This window comes from Vanessa tameamea, chromosome 2 (assembly GCF_037043105.1).
Source record: "Vanessa tameamea isolate UH-Manoa-2023 chromosome 2, ilVanTame1 primary haplotype, whole genome shotgun sequence".
NCBI classification, from domain to species: domain Eukaryota; kingdom Metazoa; phylum Arthropoda; class Insecta; order Lepidoptera; family Nymphalidae; genus Vanessa; species Vanessa tameamea.
The window spans coordinates 7,104,660-7,126,277 of NC_087310.1; the positions used below are offsets into that span (position 1 = coordinate 7,104,660).

General features: G+C 29.0%; 2 protein-coding genes across 3 annotated transcripts in view; both read left to right on the plus strand.

Annotated features, from left to right (window-relative positions):
• Nucleotides 1-674: 674 nt before the first annotated feature.
• Nucleotides 675-3,463, plus strand: LOC113401403 (deoxynucleoside kinase). The gene is made up of 5 exons (XM_026641312.2): nucleotides 675-812; nucleotides 946-1,124; nucleotides 1,717-1,969; nucleotides 2,372-2,526; nucleotides 3,260-3,463. Exons 1-5 carry the CDS (start codon nucleotides 776-778, stop codon nucleotides 3,434-3,436), a joined length of 801 nt encoding a protein of 266 aa, XP_026497097.2. The 5' UTR covers nucleotides 675-775; the 3' UTR covers nucleotides 3,437-3,463.
• A 3,206-nt stretch (nucleotides 3,464-6,669) lies between these two features.
• Nucleotides 6,670-21,618, plus strand: part of LOC113401364 (solute carrier organic anion transporter family member 74D-like) — a 59,479-nt gene continuing 44,530 nt past the window's right edge. Inside the window, exon 1 of one of the 2 annotated variants that reach the window (XM_026641252.2) lies at nucleotides 6,670-7,102. The gene's annotated coding sequence lies outside the window, so the exon portion shown is untranslated. Of the gene's footprint in view, nucleotides 7,103-19,606; nucleotides 19,819-21,618 lie in introns of those variants that run through there. The other variant, XM_026641251.2, reaches the window with a different exon arrangement.

Below are 21,618 nucleotides of genomic sequence, written 5' to 3' on the forward strand. Positions count from 1 at the left end.
AACTAGACACTACATACGAATGATAGCAATTATAATTCATAATTTTCTCAAAAACAGCAAATATATATATATATATATCTGTTAACGTTGAATGAGTGCCCGTCGTATATACGATATATGACTGTTGTTTTCACCAAAATGATGTCCCCAAAATGACTGACAGCGTTTTAGTGGGAATGAAAAAGATTTCAAATATAATTTAATTTTATGGCAAGAAAGCGTGTTTATTTTGTCGAAAAATATTTTTTGTGGCCTTTTATTAAGAAAATCAACATTTTGAAGTATTATTTCAATCAAAGGAGAATAACCTATTCTAATTAACAGTTGTGTTACATGAAAAAATGCTAGAATGCACATTGTATCTACCGGGTTATATCAGGTCATCATATTATATAATATAAATAATTAAAAATATATTCAATAAATTTAACGTAAACTTTTCCAAATCCACGCCGTTGTTTTTAGTTTTATTTTCATTAAAATTTATGATTAGTTAATCAGCCAGTCACTACTGATTACTGAATAAATAAACAATATTTTTATCCTCAAATACTAAACTGGTTATTAATCTGTGTATTATTTTTTAACCTGTATTTTATAGACTATATTTATTATTTTCCTTCTCCAGTATGTCGGTAAATAATAAATATTAGGATAAAACCTTATTGTGTATATGTGTATATTATAATAAGCAGTTTATTAAATATCATATAATTATATAAATGAACATAATATTTTATGTACCCACAAGTAGATTGTACAATGTACACTTAAAATGATAAGACGCAAGATTTTTAATTTCTGTTTTAAAGGTTGGTGTGTTTACTTATATTTTTGACAGGTTATTTTTGAACTGAACGTTATTATTTTGTCAATTTTGTTTTAGGCGGGAAATTATCGGAGCGTGTACGCTGGCTTTTTAACATTTATTTTATTTAATTCCAGTTGATAGACTCTTAGGCAAAATGAGCGCTTCCAATTTAAAACCTTTTACTGTTCTCGTGGAGGGTAATATTGGAAGCGGGAAAACAACATTTTTGGAGCATTTTCAACAATTTCAAGATATAACGCTACTCACTGAACCTGTTGAAGAATGGCGCAATCTAAAAGGGTGGAATTTGTTGGTATGTTAAAGTTAATGATTTAAATATGAAACATTCTGTTAATACAGATTAATAAATAGTTACAGTTAAAGTCTTTAATTTTAACAATAATATACCACTTTTCGAAAGAAACGGCCATCATTGTATGGACACGAGCAGGAAAAAGTAAACTAATAAGAATAACACTTAGTTTCCTTTTTTGCAAATTTTATACACCTTTCCTGGGGCACGGTATTTGTTTCAATAATAAGCCACGACTTATTTTTAACTTGGCCTATTGTATATTAATCTAAGCTCATGTCAAAAAAATAATGATAAATTAGGTATATTATTACTCTATACAAAAATAGATTTATTCATTTTTAGGCAGGATATATACAAATTTAATTGTTCTTTACTGACATACTCTATAATTAAAATAATAGAAAAGAGTAATTACTGAGTTTCTTGCTGGTTTTTCTCAGTAGAATCTACCTCCGTACCAGTGGTGGCTTTAAATTTATATCATTTAATTTTACTTAATTTGTAATATGATGATTCAAAAGTGCTTTTATGAGCCTACTTGAATAAAGCATATTTTGATTTTTAATTTCCTATTTTTAATGTGTTTTAGGACTTGATGTATAAAGATCCTGCAAAGTGGGCAATGACCTTCCAATCGTATGTTACTATGACTATGCTGGACATGCATCGTCGTCCTACTTCTACCCCAGTGAAACTAATGGAGAGATCATTGTATAGCGCTAGATATTGTTTTGTAGAACATATGATGAGGAATGGTACTCTTCATCCTGCTCAGTTTGCTGTGCTTGACGAGTGGTTCAGATTTATTCATCGGGAGATACCTATTGATGTAGATCTTATTGGTGAGTACTCGAAACAGTCACTTTTCTATATGATCCTGAACATAGGGGGTCATCAGTTGTTCATTGATTTGGTTGCAATTTCAGATAATAAAACAAAAGAGCCCTAAGAACATTATAGTGAAATAGCAAAAAAGAATGCAAATCCTGGTTTATGTGTAATAATTAACAACTTTATATGTCAATAATAATTATCTTATCACTTTATCTGTCTTTTGATAATCTAAGGTTGCATTATAGGTCACATTAGTCACATTAATTTGTTAAATAAGTTTTGGTAATGAATAAGAAAAAAATCAGGAACATTATGGTTTATAATTATTAATTAATAAATTAATTATTAATAATATTGTTTATTGCAATATGGTGAATTCACTCTCAATATATCAATAAATTTATTTACAGTTTACCTTAAGACAACACCACAAGTAGTTCATGACAGAATAAAGAAACGGGCCCGATCTGAAGAACAGTGTGTGCCATTATCCTATATAGAGGAATTACATAAATTACATGAAGACTGGCTTGTAAATAGAACATTTGCTGAGTGTCCAGCACCAGTATGTATTTTTTTACAAGATTTATTTACAGTTACATTATAGAAAATCTTTATTCTTGCAAATAAACCAAGTGATTGATGATACATAGACAAAAGTAAAGTAAGTTGTGGGTACATTATTTAATTCCAATAAATTATATAGAATACAAAACACATCAATATATAACAGATGTTTTCATTTAACTTAAACTGAATAATATATTTTGTGTCTGCAGTATTGTAAATATTAAGATATAACCTAAACTTACCTATTTATCCAAATTTAACTACAAAAAATGAAAATGGTTGTTGTATGTACAAGTAATAAATTGTACATATTTATCAATTAATGAATTATTTTATTTATTTTGTTGTTCATAATTTCATGAATAAAACTTACAAAATATTGCAAATCAAAATATGAGAAAATAACCAACTACTACTTAGTCAATTAAATTTATGTATAGAATATCATCCACATCAAAATCATGTTAAGTGGATGGCATATATAGGTGAAGAATTGAAAATAAATTAAGTAAGATTTTAAATTAAATTAAAATATATTTATCAAATATAATTAATTATCAACCTATATTATAATAAATATCATTTTCAACTGAACTAAATGTTATCATAACATTGTACCACAAGTTTGTCTTAGAGGTGGAGATTATTATCTTTATTAACTTTTTTTTGCAAGTAACACAAATTACATAATACTATAATTTTAAGGATTATTTAATTTATTTCTTCAGGTTCTGATGATTGATGCAGATTTGGACTTGTCCCAAATAACTGAAGAGTATAAAAAAAGTGAACACCAAATATTGAAACGAGCAGTTGATGTTGTCATGCAGTCACCAAATAAGCTAAGCCCAAAGAAACCTATTACAAGTTCTGCGATTAAGATAGTACCTCAAATAAGACTTTAACATAAGTAAATTTAATTTTTATTGGAATTATTTATTCAAAAAATCATTTTCCAGCTTATCATGAGGCAATGGTTAATTTTTGACAATGTCTGATGTATGAATTTAAGACAACTGTATCAATTGGCCTTTACTAAGCTTGTTTTATCCAGACATACTAAAGGACTATCATTTGACATGCATGATAATGTTTTCACATATTCCAACTCTTATTTGATAAAATACTGTTTAAATTTACTTTGTTTTCATATTTCCAAAGATATAAGTGAAATTTAATGATATTCTTTAATGGGAATAATATAAATTTTATTAACAACATCTGTACTGCTTAAATTATAGAAATTAATTCAAATTTTCTTAATATATCCATAGTTTGCTGTGAGATATGATTCTGGTATACATTATTACATAATTTTATTATTAAGATATTTTTTAAATTTAAAATTGAAATGTTTTTGCAATTGCAAAAAAATAAGCCTTTTTTAAAAATTAATGTCAATTTATATGTATGTAATTGAATAAAATTAGCCTGTAAATTTTGTTTCTATTATTAATTATTCTTATAAGAATCAATGCAGAATGCATGTTTCTTTTTTCACTAGATGCAAAACAATAATAAAAGTTAAATGTTATAAAAGAGAACATTTCATGCATATTCAGCTGGGCTAAGAATAATTTTAAAGTAAATAACATATTGATGGTGAATATTTAATTCCATTCTGTATCATTAAACATTAATATATTTTATGAATCAACAAATTATGATTATTAATATATATCAATGAACATAATTTGTTGTACATACTTAGTAAAAGTTATGGTAATTATAACTTTTAACTCTTATTTGATACTAAAATAGTGATTGTTTCCTAATGACTCCAATATAATGCTAGATTTTATTGTTAATTTTAAAATAACATATTAAATATGTAGTATAAGCCTTTAAAATCATCACAGAAATTTTGACTATGTAAACATTAAAAATATATATTAATAGTGATGGTTAGTATTATATTTTATTCATGAATCTTTTGTTACGATGATAAGACAAGTTTTAATACTATAAATATTTTTAAAATTATCAAGTATATTCCTAATTATAAAGCATTTAATAATTAAGTATTATTTGAAATATTCACAATGCTATTGCAATGGGCCAATTTTTTTTTGATTTTTCTTTTTTATGAAAAACATCTTCTGTAATGATTGTTCTTTTTTCTACTTAAATTAATGTGGTATTTTTCTTTGCTAAATATGTTGAGAATACATTAAAATTAAGAAATAAATGGTTTGCGTTATTATTCATCTAAAAATATAAAAATGAACCGTCGCGGAATGTGAAATATCCAAACTATTAGAGAGTCGCACGACACATTGTGTATGTCAGTCAATTGCGCATGGCGATGTGTACATCGCATTACAAGTAAAATGTTTCATTATAAAATGTTGTATTGAATATTGATGGTCCAATATCGAGAGATAATCGATTGTCTATCGATAGTTAACGTGTAAGCAAAAGTACCGATATTATCGTCACATGTTAATACTATCGATATTTTGCAAAAACCATTCATTTTAACCAAACACTCGATAGTTTCGGTGGTTTTACATTCTTAAGATATTTAATTTTAATAAATGGCGTACTGGCCAAGTTACGACACTATATTTAAATAAGTCTAATTACATTTGCGCCAACAAAGAATAAAATAACCAATACATTTTGTTCAAGCCAACAATGCTATTGATACACTATTTATGATATAAATGTAATACTGATTTAGTGAACCATTGTTAGCAACACTTGCTGCTGTCATTACTTTTTTCTTTTATTTAAGAAAAAACATTAAAATATCCTCTCAAGTTTAACAATAACTAATTACTTGTTACAAAAGCAATCAAATCACAGGCTATCGATGGTTCTGCAACACTGATTACATGTTTCATACCGTGTAGCGGTAGCCACAATCGGCTGCATTATACCCTGTACAACTTGATCTTTTTGATAGACGGGCTAGTGATGGAAACAGAAAATATCTAGTAGTTCAAAAAATAACGTTTTAAAATACTTGTAACTGACGAGTTGCTGTGGGTATATTATGTATGAAATTCTTTATTGCACTAGACATATAAAACATTGGGTAGATAAGCGACGGTGGGTCAATATTCATAATAAGTACCTATTTAATATTACAGGGCTATTTTTGGACTTACTCTACTATGAAATTAAACAACTTTCCCAAAGAAACACAAGTCGAAAAATGAAAAAGAAAATTCAGACCTTCCATACGAAATCGATCACGTGATCGACCAGTTTTCTATAGGAGGGTCGATTTTTTTTTCAAAAGGACCCAGTTCGTATCATTAACTTAACAATGAACTTTAATAATGATTTTTTGTAATCGATATTTGTAACAGTTACTGCCTGTTATTCGTGTCCCATCCGTCTGACCGATGTAACATTGTACAAGCGTCTATTATTTTCAGTGTTCCTATTTAAATTTTACTTTGAAGCAATAAAAAGTCTTAAAATTTTCGGATAACGCTTGAATCTTTAGGGACTTTTGTGATATATGTATTTTTTTAATATATTTTTCTTTAAAATCATTTAATTAAGAAAATAGTATGCAAAGTTATGTCGTGCATTACACCACACTCGAAAAGAGAATTCCCTTCAAGAGTCCTAACGTATTAAGCATGTTAAAATGAAATTGTTTACCGAAATATGCAAGTGAAAAGAAAAAAGCTTTAATTGAAACGTTATTTATATTCGTCCATGTTAATTTTAAGAAATGTGATAATAATCATCATAATAAATCAATAAATCAAAATAATTACTACGTGAAATTAAGGGTTGTCCAGTTGATAATGTTAACCCCATACAACCGAGACCAATTACTGTAATAAAAATTGTCCTAATATTTTATGTTGCCTATATTATATAATTTAGTTCGTAAATTGCTTATTTTAATAGATATTTAAAATTACATTATATATACATTTTTTACAGTTTAAGTACAAACCAAACAATGCTTGCAGTGCATGATTACTACGCATTTTAGTTATAATTGGTATTTATAATATTTTATAAAGCGTTTTTCAGATACGCTGTAATATTTATAACATTGTACAGAATTATGCATTAATATATACATACTATTAATTACTTATTAACTCAATATCTTTAATCTTTGAACCATTCCTTATATTTTGTATAATTAAAATCTAGCAACATGGCCATGCTCTGTCAAAGTTTCATTTTGTCATCCTCAGGTGTTTACATGCCGATAATAAATTATTTAGGTCAAAATTGTAATTTAATTATTAGCTAATTCTATAAACAAAATATTTAAATAAATAATTTATATTATTTTTATTAGAATCCAATGTTACGTCATTATTTGTGATGCATTCTTGTTGCGGTAATGAATTAGTTACCAATTCGGCTATAAGTGAAGTAGTATCGTATAATATAAAACAAATTGTTAATTTAGTGTATTCCGAGAATTATTTTGCTGGTGTTACTATCGTTGCATTCGTAATTGCTGTTGCAGTAATTGTGGTCACTCGTAGAATCGGTGCTAAATATTTTATATCATAGCAAGCTGTCCTATCAGAAAGTAAAAGTAATGAGAGTGACTGCTTTACTTCAGTGAGCCCTCCGTTTTAAAGGTATGTTTTCCTTCATATTTATATAAAGATAGCAAACATTAAAATATGGTATTTAGTTGTGAATGCGTGTTTCTAAATTCAATATTAGGTATCAAGGAACCTACATTCATTTTACTAAATATGAATAATTAATATATATGGTTTAATTTTTATTACAAAAACATTCATGTCTGTTTAATAAAAATGAACTATCATTTACTCTGCAGCTATTAACCTAATTATAATTTTAAAATATAGAGTTTTTATTTCATGGAGCTGGTATTTAGGTTTATAAGCTTAATAATGTGTTGTTGCAAATACCAATATTTTTTTCCACATGCAAGTTATTGATTTTCTATTAAACTGTTTTTGATTTTTGCATGTGCAGACTGTAATATGAAGGGTTTTAAAAATAATTTAAGACTTCTTGGTGGTAGATTAATTTGCAAGTTGGTCATCAAGTTTATAAACATAGTCTATTCAAATTGCAGAAGGAATGAAGGCAAACAAATTTAAATACACAAATCCATAATGAATATATATATTTTTTATGAAAAAGGCATTCAGATGGTCACCATCTGATGGAAGTGGTCACCACTATGCCCATAGGCCCATAGACATTCGCACTTTTTTAAATTCTTTACATCTTCAAGGAGCCACCAACCATGTTATTGTTATTTCTTGTGCGCGTAGTTACACTCACTCTTTAAACCGAAACACAACAATAGAAGGTAGTGCTGCTTGGTGGTAGAGTATATGATGAGTAGGACCACCCACTATTATTATTTACTTGGTGGTATCGTTAACAACCCATATCATATTTATTGCACGATTAGATGTGTGAGCCAGTATCTTGGACACTTAGCCAGCACAGTGTCTTATAATACATGGATGGTGATTTCTTATGAAAATACTTAAGTTAGTCAATGGACAGTGATGATTTCTTACTCAGAGTATATTATATTAAATATAATAGACTGATCGTACAATTACATTTGCCTTCCATGTATAAAATAAAAATAATGTTTTATAATATATAATATGTATAATAAGCTTGGTAATTCATATGTGTATTATTGATTTATTCAAATCCAAATGTGATTTTAAGTGGAGATTCAATAATATCCACTAAACTCTTATTATGACCATTTCAATATTTTAGTAACCTATGATTATTCATATATATGTTGTTTTAATTAATGTACTAGTGACATCAAATATGTTTCAACTCATTAAATGACTTTTAACTTATTATAATTTTCTATCATTCCTAATGATTATCATCTACAAATAAATGATCAGTATTATTTACTCATACGGTGTTCATGTAATTTATCTAATCTGAAATATTACGTGTAAATCTTTGCTTTTAAAAAAAAATACAATATAATTATTAAATTAAAGAATTGATAATTTCAAATTGGAATTTGATCTATTAAGAAAATAATTATTTTTGTAAGACTATTATTACAAATCATACTTTTTTTTTATTTACCTAATTTTTAATAAATGAAGTATTAAGTTACTAGAGGAAATATGAGAATATGTATAATGGTTACCTAAGCCTTAACGAAAGTGAGTGGAGCTAGATGTCCGGCACTAGCTTAGTGGCTTCGGCGCCCACGTTACCTCATTCTATTCACCATTTCACTTTCCTAAGCAGAAAGCGTAAACTATCGTGTCAGCTTTATTTTTCAGTTAAATATTTTTATTGGGAAAAACATGCATATGTACCTATTAAAGTTATCTTGCGTAAAACTTTCAAGCCGTAAGTAAATATTGAAGACAGAAATTATTAAAGAGATGTATGGATAAATACGTCATCAAGATAGATGATGCAAAAAATATTTTGTGAATAACTGTAGTTCATTCTTCGTTTCGTATTTCAATTGTAAGGTTTGCATTTCTATCGTACATTCAGAAAAATAAAACTTTATACTTATCTTTGGAACTAAGAGACTAAAATATCTTAAAAGTAATATTGTTTTTGATTGAGATTTTTATGTTTCAAGGCTACGATTTGACATATCACATCAAGTTATATTAACGGTTCTGCTAAAAGAGACCATCAAGCTATTAACCGGTATTAGAATTTCTAATAACCTATATTTCATAAATAATAATTACCTATAAGCTATCACAACTCGTATTAGTGACAGTTTTATCCAAATGTTTCTTCCCCTCATTAAAATAATATAATACTTTTTATTTGAAATAGCCGATGGACTCATTTTAATCTACTATTATTATTTGTTTCCTAAAACGTCTTAAGTAGTTTTAGAACAGTTATCTGCAAGTTGTGAATATTACGTATGGCATACTTTTTCATTCACGCAGCGAAGATAATCGCAAAGATTAGACTTACAACATTTGTAGTATAAAAATACATACCTATTTTATCTACATCACGCATATCCTATAAGTGAAGTAATATGAATGTCCTTTACGATAAAGTAGGTGACAGGATTTACCTGTGATAAAAAATATAGACTATAAATAAACATAATATAGGCCCCTTTATTTAAGTGTATAAATTAAAAAAGATACCTACACTTACTAATGATAATGATCGAAGTAAAACAACGCTTTTAAGTTATAATTTAGAATAATAGCTACCTTATAAGTTATTATACGTCCACTCTTAGCTCTAGCGTACGGATTACTTTTGGAAAAATAAAAGTATTTTGACTAACTAAAAAAAAAATCTATAGTGGTTCTCGCTTGTATGTTTAAGCTCTTCGAGCTGTATAATTACCACTGTTTAGTTCTCAGTCTTTGCTTATTTACCACTTACACTACATACTGATTATTACTAAAGGGTGGTAACAGGCGAGGGCTCTACTCTAAAACAGTCTTCTGGTGTGCTTTCAAATATTATATCTAGATATACAAAAAATGTCTAGTTATTACTAATAGATTCCTAAAATAAACATGGAACTGTCAGGAGCCAAATCAGTAGAATAGGGTGGGTGTTCAAATATTTTATTATTTTCTTTATGGTTTCCTTTCAAGTTCTTATTTGTTTTTCAGAGCAGTAAGAGCATGTAGTAGTTGCTTTTTCGTCCAGGATGTCACTATTTCACCACAACCTTTTGCGCCAACTTTGCTATTATCATTCTTTTCAGTTTCGTTGAGAACGTTCGTTCTCAAATCATTGACTGTTGTTTAGTGTTAGGATCAAAAAGTTATGGTCACAGTTTGTTCGTGTGATGTTCGTTTGAATGCAACTATCTATATGAGATCTCTAATTGTCTGATGAAGTCTTCGGTCTACTAATACTAGATCTTTGACGTCGTACACATTTTGGACGTGACGTGGGAATTGGAACGGTCGTCCTTCACTATGCTCTATCTGTACATATTCTGCCCAGCTTAAACTCCTTGGACCAAAGTAAAAATGGGGAATTTTTGGCAATTTCCTTTATTTTATTATTTCCACGAATTTGGTGTTTTTATCCATTTAAATCGTGGTTTATCTCCGACGCAAAAAAACATTTTGTCTATATCTAAATTTTGTTACAATTAGAAATAGATAAAAAAAACGTCAAATCCCATTGAATAATTGCAAGTATGTATATACATATGTTCAGAAACCGGTAAATGGAAATAATTTTTTTAGTATAAAATTCCAAAAATAATAACTGTCTTATCACTAAACAAATTCGTTTTGTTTAATCAAACTTGATTTAAAGAATTTCGTTCACGTTGTCGTGATTTATTTAATCATTAACTTGCAGGTGTCTTATTCGTAATTGATCTGAAAAATGCGTAATGGTTAATAATTGCTCGCTACATGAGGTTATAGTTTTAATTCCCACGGTAATTCTGTTATCCAGTAATTATTTACTTTTATCTAAAATTTCAATTTTATGTATATTTTTTTCTAATGGAATCATTATCTAATTCACTTTTTTTTTCTTCAAGGAAAAATATTCGAAGGAAATATTAATATATTAGTGTATCAATAAGATCGCAGTTACAATTTAATTTCAATGAATTCGAAATTCGAAAATTATGACATGCCAATATTGGCTCGATTCCAGAAGGTTTCACATTAACTTTGAAGATGTCCTCTTCTAAATCATTACTTAAACAAAAAACCACTTATACCAATCAGAATCAATATGGCCCAATACATACACGCTTTTACCGAAAGAACGGTATGATCAATTCGTCATTTACAATTTATATAATGTCAATCTGTTTCAATTACAAGTGTTTTTCTTGATGCTGACATGTGGCTTTAATTAGGATATTGGAGGCACTGATTTTATTTTTATATAATATGTAAATATATAAAAACTTGTTGATGTAATTGGATTTTTAGTGAACTGACACTTTTGAATTGTCTGTAAAGAAAGCTATATTATATGAATATACCATTTAATAGCTGATGTGTATCCTAAATTAGGTAAGTAGGTATATAGTTATGTAATGCATAGATCACATTCGATAAGTCAGGTATTCAAATAAACTGGTTCTAGATATTAATGCCGAATAACAACCATAGGAGTATATTTATCAATAACAACTTTGCAATAGATATTTTAATTTTAATCCTTTTTAAAATAATGCATGCAGCCTCTAGGCTCTAGTTATTCAAGAAAACAACAAAGACAATATGTACTTTTTGCAGCTTGATATTTATAGTTGTTTCTCCGAACGTTCATTATAAGTTGTTAATAAAGTAACAGACAGCAATCGAGAACAATGTATCTACGACCCCAAATTAATTGCAAAAAAGTTGAACATGCCTTGGTTGACCCATCACGTACGCGCGAAAAAAGACGAGAACACTATTTTGTACCGAAATGACCCATTCCAGAGTCATTCAGGTGGATTTAAGTTGATGTTCTGTTTTACGGCTGTTTTTATCGTAATGGCACAATATAATGTGGACATAAATATGAAATTCGTAACTTGAATATTCTGAATGCAATTTAAACTGCAATCTTCATGTTTCAGTTTGTTTATTGATCAGATCCGATATTTATCTCTCGCCTTTCTCATTTAATTTTATTTTGTATAAATATTTACGGAACAGGTGACTCTGCTTACCGATTGTGGTCAGCTTGGCACATATTATTCGATCTAGGTCAATATTTCTGAATACCTTTCAAATTCTCTTACAACTGATCATTATTAATTTCATTTTACTTCCGTCACGTGATCATTTAGTTAGATCATTATTCGATACTCATTTGACTAAATTGTAACAGGGCCTTCATTGTATTTGCTTTACAAATTTCGAATTATATTATTGTCGAGATTGTGTATGGTCATCCGGATATAACGAATTTAATTTATGGAAAATTAGTTACGTCAAAAGATTGACTTAAGTATATTAAATATGATATTTTATTAATTTGAACGTGTAAAGGAACTCCTAAGACTAAACCTTAAGTCGCGATTTCTTGTTTATACAACGTCGAAAAATCTATTTTATTTCTATAGCAACCCTGAGAGATATCCACCGTCCAAGGAGATAAGATGTTGATAAATTTCAACTATTTTATATTCAACATTAATATTAAAAGAGAACACTGCGTCATCGTTTAATATTTGAATCGCAGAATTGTGATCTCTTGTTGACACGCATTGACTTTCATGGACCCTTTAAAAATTCATTTTGGCCTAACAATATGTTACATGTTTAAATTGTTAACACTTATCAGCGGTCGGCGACGGTTCAGCCTAACTTCTGTTGTCAAAATATTTATATTAGTTTGAATTTTAATAGAATTGCATGTTATTCAATATAACTCTATGATAGATGTTGTATATTATTTTTACAATTATTATTATCGAATAAATCTAAAAAATATCTTCTGTATTTCAACCTTAACTATTTCTGTGTAACAATTTACGTTCTATTAAAATGGATTCTATACATATATCGTATAATCCTTTTCTATTTTTTTTTATCAGCAAAAAATATTAAAGACATAAACAAGAACACATTTAATGTTTTAATATTCCTGATTCATCGATTGTTATCAGATTGATAGTTGTTAGTTTTTTGTCACAAAAATTAACTGACCAATAATATTCCCCTACCCTTAAGTATATTTTTGAAGTTTATTCCATCACTTTGCTTAACTGCTGATTGGTGGAAAAGTGTTGCACTAGATGAACCACAAGAACATTCAGTGTACTGATTGGATACTTCGGATTTCATTTCACTAATTTCGGTTAAGATCCACGTGTTCTGTCCACTGAGCCTTCGAGCAGTTCTCACATGTCTATAACATTAGAATAAACACGGACAAAAAAAGCGCTGTCGCTTTTTTGTATATAATAATATAAACAATTCCATTATGAATGTTATTTCTGTATAATGAGGTAGACTTAGAATAACAATATGTTTTCGACTTATGAAATTCATAGTAGTTGATATTTTAAGTTCAAGGAGATTGTGTTTAGGTCATAACGGTATAATTTCAGGATGTTATTTATTGTTCCGTTATTGGATTCACATGAAATTCATATTTGTAATCGAGAGAGGTTTTTATATTTTACTAGTTACTCGTCTCGGCTTCGCACGCGTATATTTTTGTTTGTAGGACAAATATAAAAAGAAAAATTATTTTTTGCTCTAGATTCTTCTCAGTTATACAAAACAACTAACCAAATTTTCATCACGATCGAATCATTGACTAAGCAACGAATAGAGGATGAATATACAGGATATTGGTAATTCGACGTATTCCCGTTAGGAGGTAATAGGGGTGACTATTTGCAATAATTTTAACCCCCCTATGCATGATGCAAAAGTGAACCATTTTTAAGTTATCACGTTTTTTAGATTTTTTCAAAAAAAGTCAAAAATGCAACTTAAAATATTTATTTAAAAAAAAGTATCAATTAAAATCTATTTTTTTCTTTTGATTTGTAAAAATGATTAAACACTGTATTATAATAATAGTATTCGAACAAAACTAACCATACGGATACCTAACCAATGCAAGATTATTCGCGTTTGTTTCCTAATCAACGGCTACCCGATATATCAGTTTATAATAAGCGAATCCGAGAAACTGGTAGTGTTCAGAGACAAAAAATTAGAGTCGAAAGATTCCCAGTCCATGTTGTTAATTACTAAGAGGATAAGAAGTTATCGATGAACCATTCACAAATTCAAAAATGGTTCACTTTTACATCATGCATATGGGGGTTAAAATGGTCACAAATAGTCACCCCTATTACCTCCTAACGGGAATACGTCGAATTACCAATAACCCTGTATAGACGTATTTGTTGGGATATTTAAAATGTCTTGTTATTGTACGTGTGAGAATGTTATCTAAATAACTATATTTAAAGGAATGTTTAATGGTAGAATGCTTACGATTTGGTGATTAAGAATACATTAGAAACTAGGCCCTGATAAATTTAAAAAATTCTAATACATACTTCCGAGGAGAAATATTAATATTTTTCAGTTCTAATATAAAATAATACAATAGGTATTACGATGTTAATAATAGTTAAACTAAAATAATCGTATTGTTAAAGAAGAAATCTTGTTAAAATATCTATAGTATTTATTTTTAAACCAAGTATTCCGTCCCACGGTGAACAAAAACTGCAATACGAAGCGAGGCTTTGACCACATTCACTATGTAATACCGAGTAAAGCAAAAAGTGGTTTTGTGTTCGCTCCTCTAGATAACTCGTCTAATGCGCTAGGTTAGGTGGCAATAATTCTGCCTTTCTGGTGTCGTAAATATGTAGAGGTCCGACTCCATCTCCCGATACGCTATGCACCTGACGTGTACCATATGGCCCTCTTTTTATTCACTATTCTTATTATTTCAAAAACGCAGCCTGTTACCTCTGCCCTAATTCATATGAAAACTATAATATTTAATGTACTCGTATTTTTTATAACTAACTTGAATTATATAATACTATTATATTATGTCACGCAGCATCATTATTGAAACAGCGATTTGGGTGAGATGTATTATCAAAAAAAATATCGTATCGTTAAACTATATTTTGTGTATTAAAATGTCTGAAAATAAATAAAGATAGAAAAAACAATAAATAAAAATAGAAAAAACTTGACGAACAAATTTGAATGCTATATAAAATAAAGTAAATCCATAGATACTATAATCCTAGGAAAATGCGGCCTTTCAATTTTACGCTAAATTATTTTTGGCTACGTCTCGACGCGGTCGATTGTCGTGATTATCTACGCAATATTTCGTGTTATTATGATCTGTATACATATTTAAATATATATATTTAGTTTAGAATATACATATATACGATTTTTCTAGCACTTTAAACATGATGCCCGGCATAAATGCCTTGCCTTTAAATTAAGTAAACAGTCTGATTAATCGATGCGTAATCGTGTAGATTACGACGTAAAATATTCATTTTCATATAAAGGTAAAAAATATATGTTATTAAATAAATAAAATTAAACATTATAGCTAAAAACTATAAATTGAATAAAAATATATTAACATCAAATAATCCTGTTCATGTATTAAAAACAACTTAGAAATTAACGTTTTTTATCGATATAGATATAGGATATAAACGTTCTCGGATCCAATTTAGACTCGGTAATCGCGTTAAACATAGAGCGTTCGAAGCGTTGCAGTATCGGCCGTGTTTGTGTTCATTACGATTTTTTACATACATATATTCCATTTGTCTGTGCTTTGGAAGTTGGAATTATCCTTGTATGGAGTAGAGTTGAATGTGTCTTGTAATCTACGGGTTTACGGTTACGGTTCTGGACTAGACGCCATTCTGCAGGTGCATCATGACATGTATATACATTATACATACATATGTATATAAACTAGTGATTATAGAGCCATCATTGTTATTTTTTAATTTAGTTCGTTCTCATAGATTTTAATAAACTGCTTATAGAATATTGTATTCAATGATGTATGTAAGTTGGTACAGTAAGTTTAATACAATTTGTATGAAGTGTAAATGAATGATTTTTATAATTTAATTCTCGAAGCTAATAAATAGTAGGTAAACCCCTATTAAACAGATTTTTCTTATTGAAATATTTATCGTAAAAAAAGTCCAATTTTGCATATCTCAATCGCCCTTGTTATAAAAGTATGTTTAAAAAACTGTAATCACTATAGCAAAATTGTAAAAAGAAAAGATACAAGAATAAACAATATATGTAGTTCCTCATTTGTCACTGCTCCTTCTCCGTGGCTCGTTGTGTATGTGTTGTAATCTCAAGAAATTTACTATCGGACGCAAAGATATTTTGTCGAATCAACTAATTCCCATTTCAAAAAACTAACTTGTTCAGCTGTATTTAATGAAGTATGTTTATAACGTATATTTAATGTTCATTTATTAGTTCTAAAGTTAACAATTAAATAAAAATCTATTTCTTAAATCGATTATAAATTAAATATAATACAAAATAATTTCTAAAACTGTTGCTATTTTACATCAGTATGCGAACTATACGAACGAACGTTATCCATATACAGACAGCCTCGATGTTCTATAACCGTATCCTGTAATACTTCAATTATACCTCTTATATTCGACGTTTTGGCAGATTTACATCCAATGTGGTCACGATCAGACTATAGGAACGGTATGACCTACTTACTAAACTTCTCGGGCAAGAAGATAATTTATTTATATTCTGAACACTAAATATTTTTGTTACATTGAAACTCGAATGTATGAGTCCAAAATGGAATAATCAACAATCAATATAAAAGATAATAATAAATGTATGTAAAAAGTCGAGTAATATTGTCGAAAAGATTTGCCTGCGTCAAGAAAGTTTTTAAAAGTATTATCCAAAGTGACTATAGAAAGGGTTGAAATAAATTAAATAAATACCATATTTTTCATTTTTATTTGTAGTCATTTGTACTATTTTTACAACAGGTTGTCTGGAAGTGATCAGTGGAAGCGATAAGGTCGCTTTTGCATGCTGTACTTTTAAATTTTCATTTCTTTTTGTTTTCGCTTTAGTTATGTTTGTTGTATGCAATAAATATTAAATAAATAAATATTCATTGCGCAGGCGCATTTAGTGGTATATAATAGGAGCGGGATTATGATTGCTCAAGTGTTTATAAGTGTTGTATAAAAATACAAAGGATTTTTGGTACAATATTATTAAGTAATAAAAGCCTTGTACTTAGCGATATTTGATGACTAAAACTTAAATAATTGTATTTTAGAGCAATATCACCGTAAGCTTTACCTTATTACCAGCTAGGATACTATTCGTTCACCAGGTTTCTTTCGTTCAATGTCTATTCCATTTTTTTCGATACGGGATATTAGTGAATGTGTCACTATAAATACTACCTCGAGAAACTTAAATCTTGGCTCTTTAATTTTGACTCTGAAATTAAATCAATTAATCGTGGGATATTTTATAACAGGTTCCATAAGCCTTATAATTTTCTCCTTTATAAAACCGTTAGCTGGACGAGCAAATGGGTCACCTTATGGTAAGTGGTTCTATTGCCTATATATATTTATTGGCGCCGTAAGGAATATTAACCATTCCATACAACACCAATGCACCATCAACCAGGGCATTGGGAACTAGGCTGTTAAGTCCCTTGAGCCTGTACACTGGCTCACTCATAAAATATTGCGATTGTATTCAGTGAAACTTTGTTTAAGTAAAGTATATAACTAAAAAAATATAGTTTTAAGGTAGAGACTTGTCGAATATGAAAGACAAACTATTGTTTTACTATTGAGCTTTGATAGGGTTTTTCCCATAGTAAACTCGTCTCTGTAGAGCCGGATCGACGAGTATCTTATCTACTTGAAGTACGGATAACATGAGACAGAATATGTATTTTTCGCGAAAAGAAAACACTTTTAAGCGCTTACAACATTTGTAACATAGAATTAGGTAATATACCTAATTCAATACACTTTTTTTTTCTCAATTATTCAGTATTTGTCTCAAAAACCTATCATAAAAAAAGTAAAACTTGCAAGACTTTTCGTGATTTCTTTCTACCAATAAAATTTAATTATTTTATGTTTTGATGAAATTCAAACCTTGAATGATAATGTATAGGTACATAAAATATCAAATTTTAATATTGAACTAGATTTATCTAGTAGGTATAAACTGAATTTGCACAGTTTATACCTGCTTAAATTTATACATTTTGTCAGTCATTAGGAATTCCGAAAATCTAGTTCTTTTTTGGCTTACACTATTTGTCTTAAAAAGCAGACGCGATTTCTTTTATTTAGTTGAAATCGGCTGAAGTCGGCTAGACAACAGAAAAATGTAATTAAATCTCAATAGATTTTTTAAAAAAGCTTATATAAATAGATAGATTACAATTTGTTCATCATAACAAATTACAATAAATGCATTTTTTTATTTAAAAAAAGATGCAGTTATAGTGTTGCATTATATTTGGGTGGTTTTGAAATGGTGTTAATTATTTTATAGGCAAAACGTGCTTTTCTTCTATGAGGGGAAGAAAAGAATTAGACAAAGCGTTATAAAATATTAACGCTTTGTATAATTATTTTTGTAAATATAATGTGTTTTTTATATATGTATACTAGCTTCTGCCCGCGACTTCGTCCGCATAGATTTCGGATTTGTGACAGGATTGCGTATCTCAAAAGGAAATTAAAATAACCCATGAAAATACAAAATATATATTTTTAAATAAATAGAAGTAAGAAGATGAATTTCTTAAACTGTGAAAAATATGGAAACTTTATAACACTATACAGATCATAGATGTGATGTAAATAGTTTTTTTTTAGTTATATTATGACATGATTTTTGATTTTGTAAACTTATTTACCGACAATTTTCTTCTATATATATAATTAATGAATAAATCGACCGAATCTGTACATTGAATATTTTTTGAAAATTCAAAGCTTATTATATTTTTATATGTTTAATAGCGGTCGCCCGAAAAACCGTATTTTTTCCAAAATAAAATTTAGCCTATGTTACTCGTGGATAATGTAGATTTTGAATGGTGAAAGATTTTTTAAATCGGTCCAGTAGTTTTTGAGCCTATTCATTACAAACAAACAAACAAAGTTTTCCTCTTTATAATATTAGTATAGATTAATATCATTTGCGTTATTTCTGCTGCTTAATGACAAGATAATAGCGCTGTGTTTATTATTGTTTTATTTTTCAAGACAGTATAACAGAATTTATCATATTTAATATATACCGAATTTTGAGATATTGCCTTAAATTGAATTTCTGTAGAAGTTATTATGTCTTGTATGCTTAAGATATGTTATCCTTCCACTACCGTTTTGCTAATCACCTGCCTTGTAAAGTTAAGCTAATACATGCCCAAACAGATTTATGTCAATTATACTTCAATAACGACTTACACTTAAACATGGCCCAAAAGCTTATCTCTAGGAGTAATTGAAGGTAAATCTTCAAGAGCGGTCAGCTTGTGTATCGTTGGTAGTGACGTAAGTGAGCGGCGTGATTCGACCAGGCTTTTTGGCGGGCCCCCCACCAACTATTTGTTTACAAGAGTCGACGCCGCACGCCGGCACTCCGCTCTGACTAGCACGCGAGGCGCGACGCACCGACCACCGACGGTGTTGTACACTTTGCCGATTGATAAGTGATCCTTGCCAGTGTTACCGACGCTAACAGATTCAGAAAGTCCTTTTGCCAATATATTAGTCGTATGCGCTATACTCGTTAAGTGCCAAGGAATCAGCAATAAGCCGAAATTGATCGTAAGTGCCATCTATATATTAAATTGCTAGTTTGGATTATTTAGAATGTATGCAAATGTTTATTTCAAAATCAGCTTAAGATATATTCGCATTACCATTAAAAATGGAATTCACGATCTAGGCTTAATGGTACTTAGTTTAGCTGCAAAACTTCTGTGTTACTTTAGACTTTTGCCTTTAATGTCTAAAGTGTATGGTGTGAGTTGTTCAATAATTGCTCATAATTTTGTATTTGTACAGTTAGTAATTATTAACTAGGAAATATAAACTTATTTTAATTTACTTTTTTACAATTAGCTTGCAAGTTTTCGGTTAAAATATGTTCTTATGCGGTTGGTTTAAACTTTTCAAGCTTTTACTCCATCAAATCCCCCAAATTTAATTCAATGGTAATCCGATCAATTAAACATCAGCGATTCATTCTTGAAGGTCATAATTTTATGTCATTTGCGTTCCACTTCGAAACTGAACCGGTTGTGATCTTTTTTAAGTTTCTGTAATAAAATTAAAATATCAACGGGTGGGATCAACACGCTGGCCCCAGGTATACAATAATTTGGAAAATAAAACGTCAGTCATTAAGTAAGTTAAGTTAGTTAAACAGTCATATCTTTACCCCATTATTTACTCAACACTGTGTTCTGATCAAACGCTGATGGATGTCATGTCAACAAGATAAGACCGTGTAAATACGTGTGCGTTACTGGAAATGACCGATTTGCCGCTACTTATATAGGTCGTTGATCACATAGTATGACTCTTGGCTTAACAAATTACTATGTTAGTGCGTGTAAATATTTAAAGAAAATATACTTATTATAAATATAGACAGCGATTAGATAATCCGAGTGTTCAATAAATAAACAGTGAAGAAAATGGGTTTAAATCGAAGGCTCTGCTAATATCGATTTAACTTTATAGTACTCAACCACTTCAATCAATATAAAGTTTTATCAATGCTTGCAGCATATATTACTTCAAATCACAAAGCCTACTTTTCTTTATTTTACAATGCCTTTTGTCGTACAGAAATATCACGTGTTGATAGATGATTTAGAAAAATGCGAGACATACCGATTACTTTAATGAAGAGCAGATTCACTCGTGTAGTTGTCGTCGACATTTGGGCTGGCGTTACCGTCCCCAGCCTATTTCTGTTTATAAAAACTGTAGTCGTATGCACTCTTGCATGTTAAGAATAACAAAAAACATTCGTGTGTGGTCTTTTTCATATGTAAATTAATGTATATTGTGGAGAAAAAATAGTGTTCTTTTACTTTGAGTATATGTAGTTTTAAGAGTAAGATGGAATCTTTACAACAATATCCCAGTAAACGATTAAAAATGTTCAATTGTTTGATAAAAAAATAAGTATACTAAGAAAAAAACGTGAATGTTATTTGTTAAGGATATTATAAAATTAATGACTTTTTTTAGATAAAAACACATTTTGGGTATGATACGATTGCCTCCAGGCTGTGACAAAAAGCTATATATACAGTAAAAAAGAACTATTAAAATAAAAAAAGTCACACTGAGTTTCTATCGCCAGTTCTTATCAGATCTGAGGTATTTATTTTCCAACCAAAAGTAGTTTTGTGATAGTCAAAAATAATTGTAATTTCTATATTTAATAAAGATTTTGAAATTATTTCATTGGTTATGAAAAATAACTTTACTTTTGGTAGGGCCTTGTACAAGCCGGTCTGTCTTTTTAGCCATAAAACAACGCATCATTTATTCTATTGCTAAACATAAATTATTTGTGTTGTTGTATACGGTCTGTCTTTATAAGCCAGT

Excerpts from the sequence above, each read along its gene's own strand:
- LOC113401403 (XM_026641312.2), top strand. The coding sequence starts at position 776 with ATGATAAGACGCAAGATTTTTAATTTCTGTTTTAAAG. Across the intron at positions 813-945 it reads TTTTAATTTCTGTTTTAAAG|TTGATAGACTCTTAGGCAAA; the intron begins GTTGGTGTGTTT and ends ATTTAATTCCAG. Across the intron at positions 1,970-2,371 it reads TATTGATGTAGATCTTATTG|TTTACCTTAAGACAACACCA; the intron begins GTGAGTACTCGA and ends ATTTATTTACAG.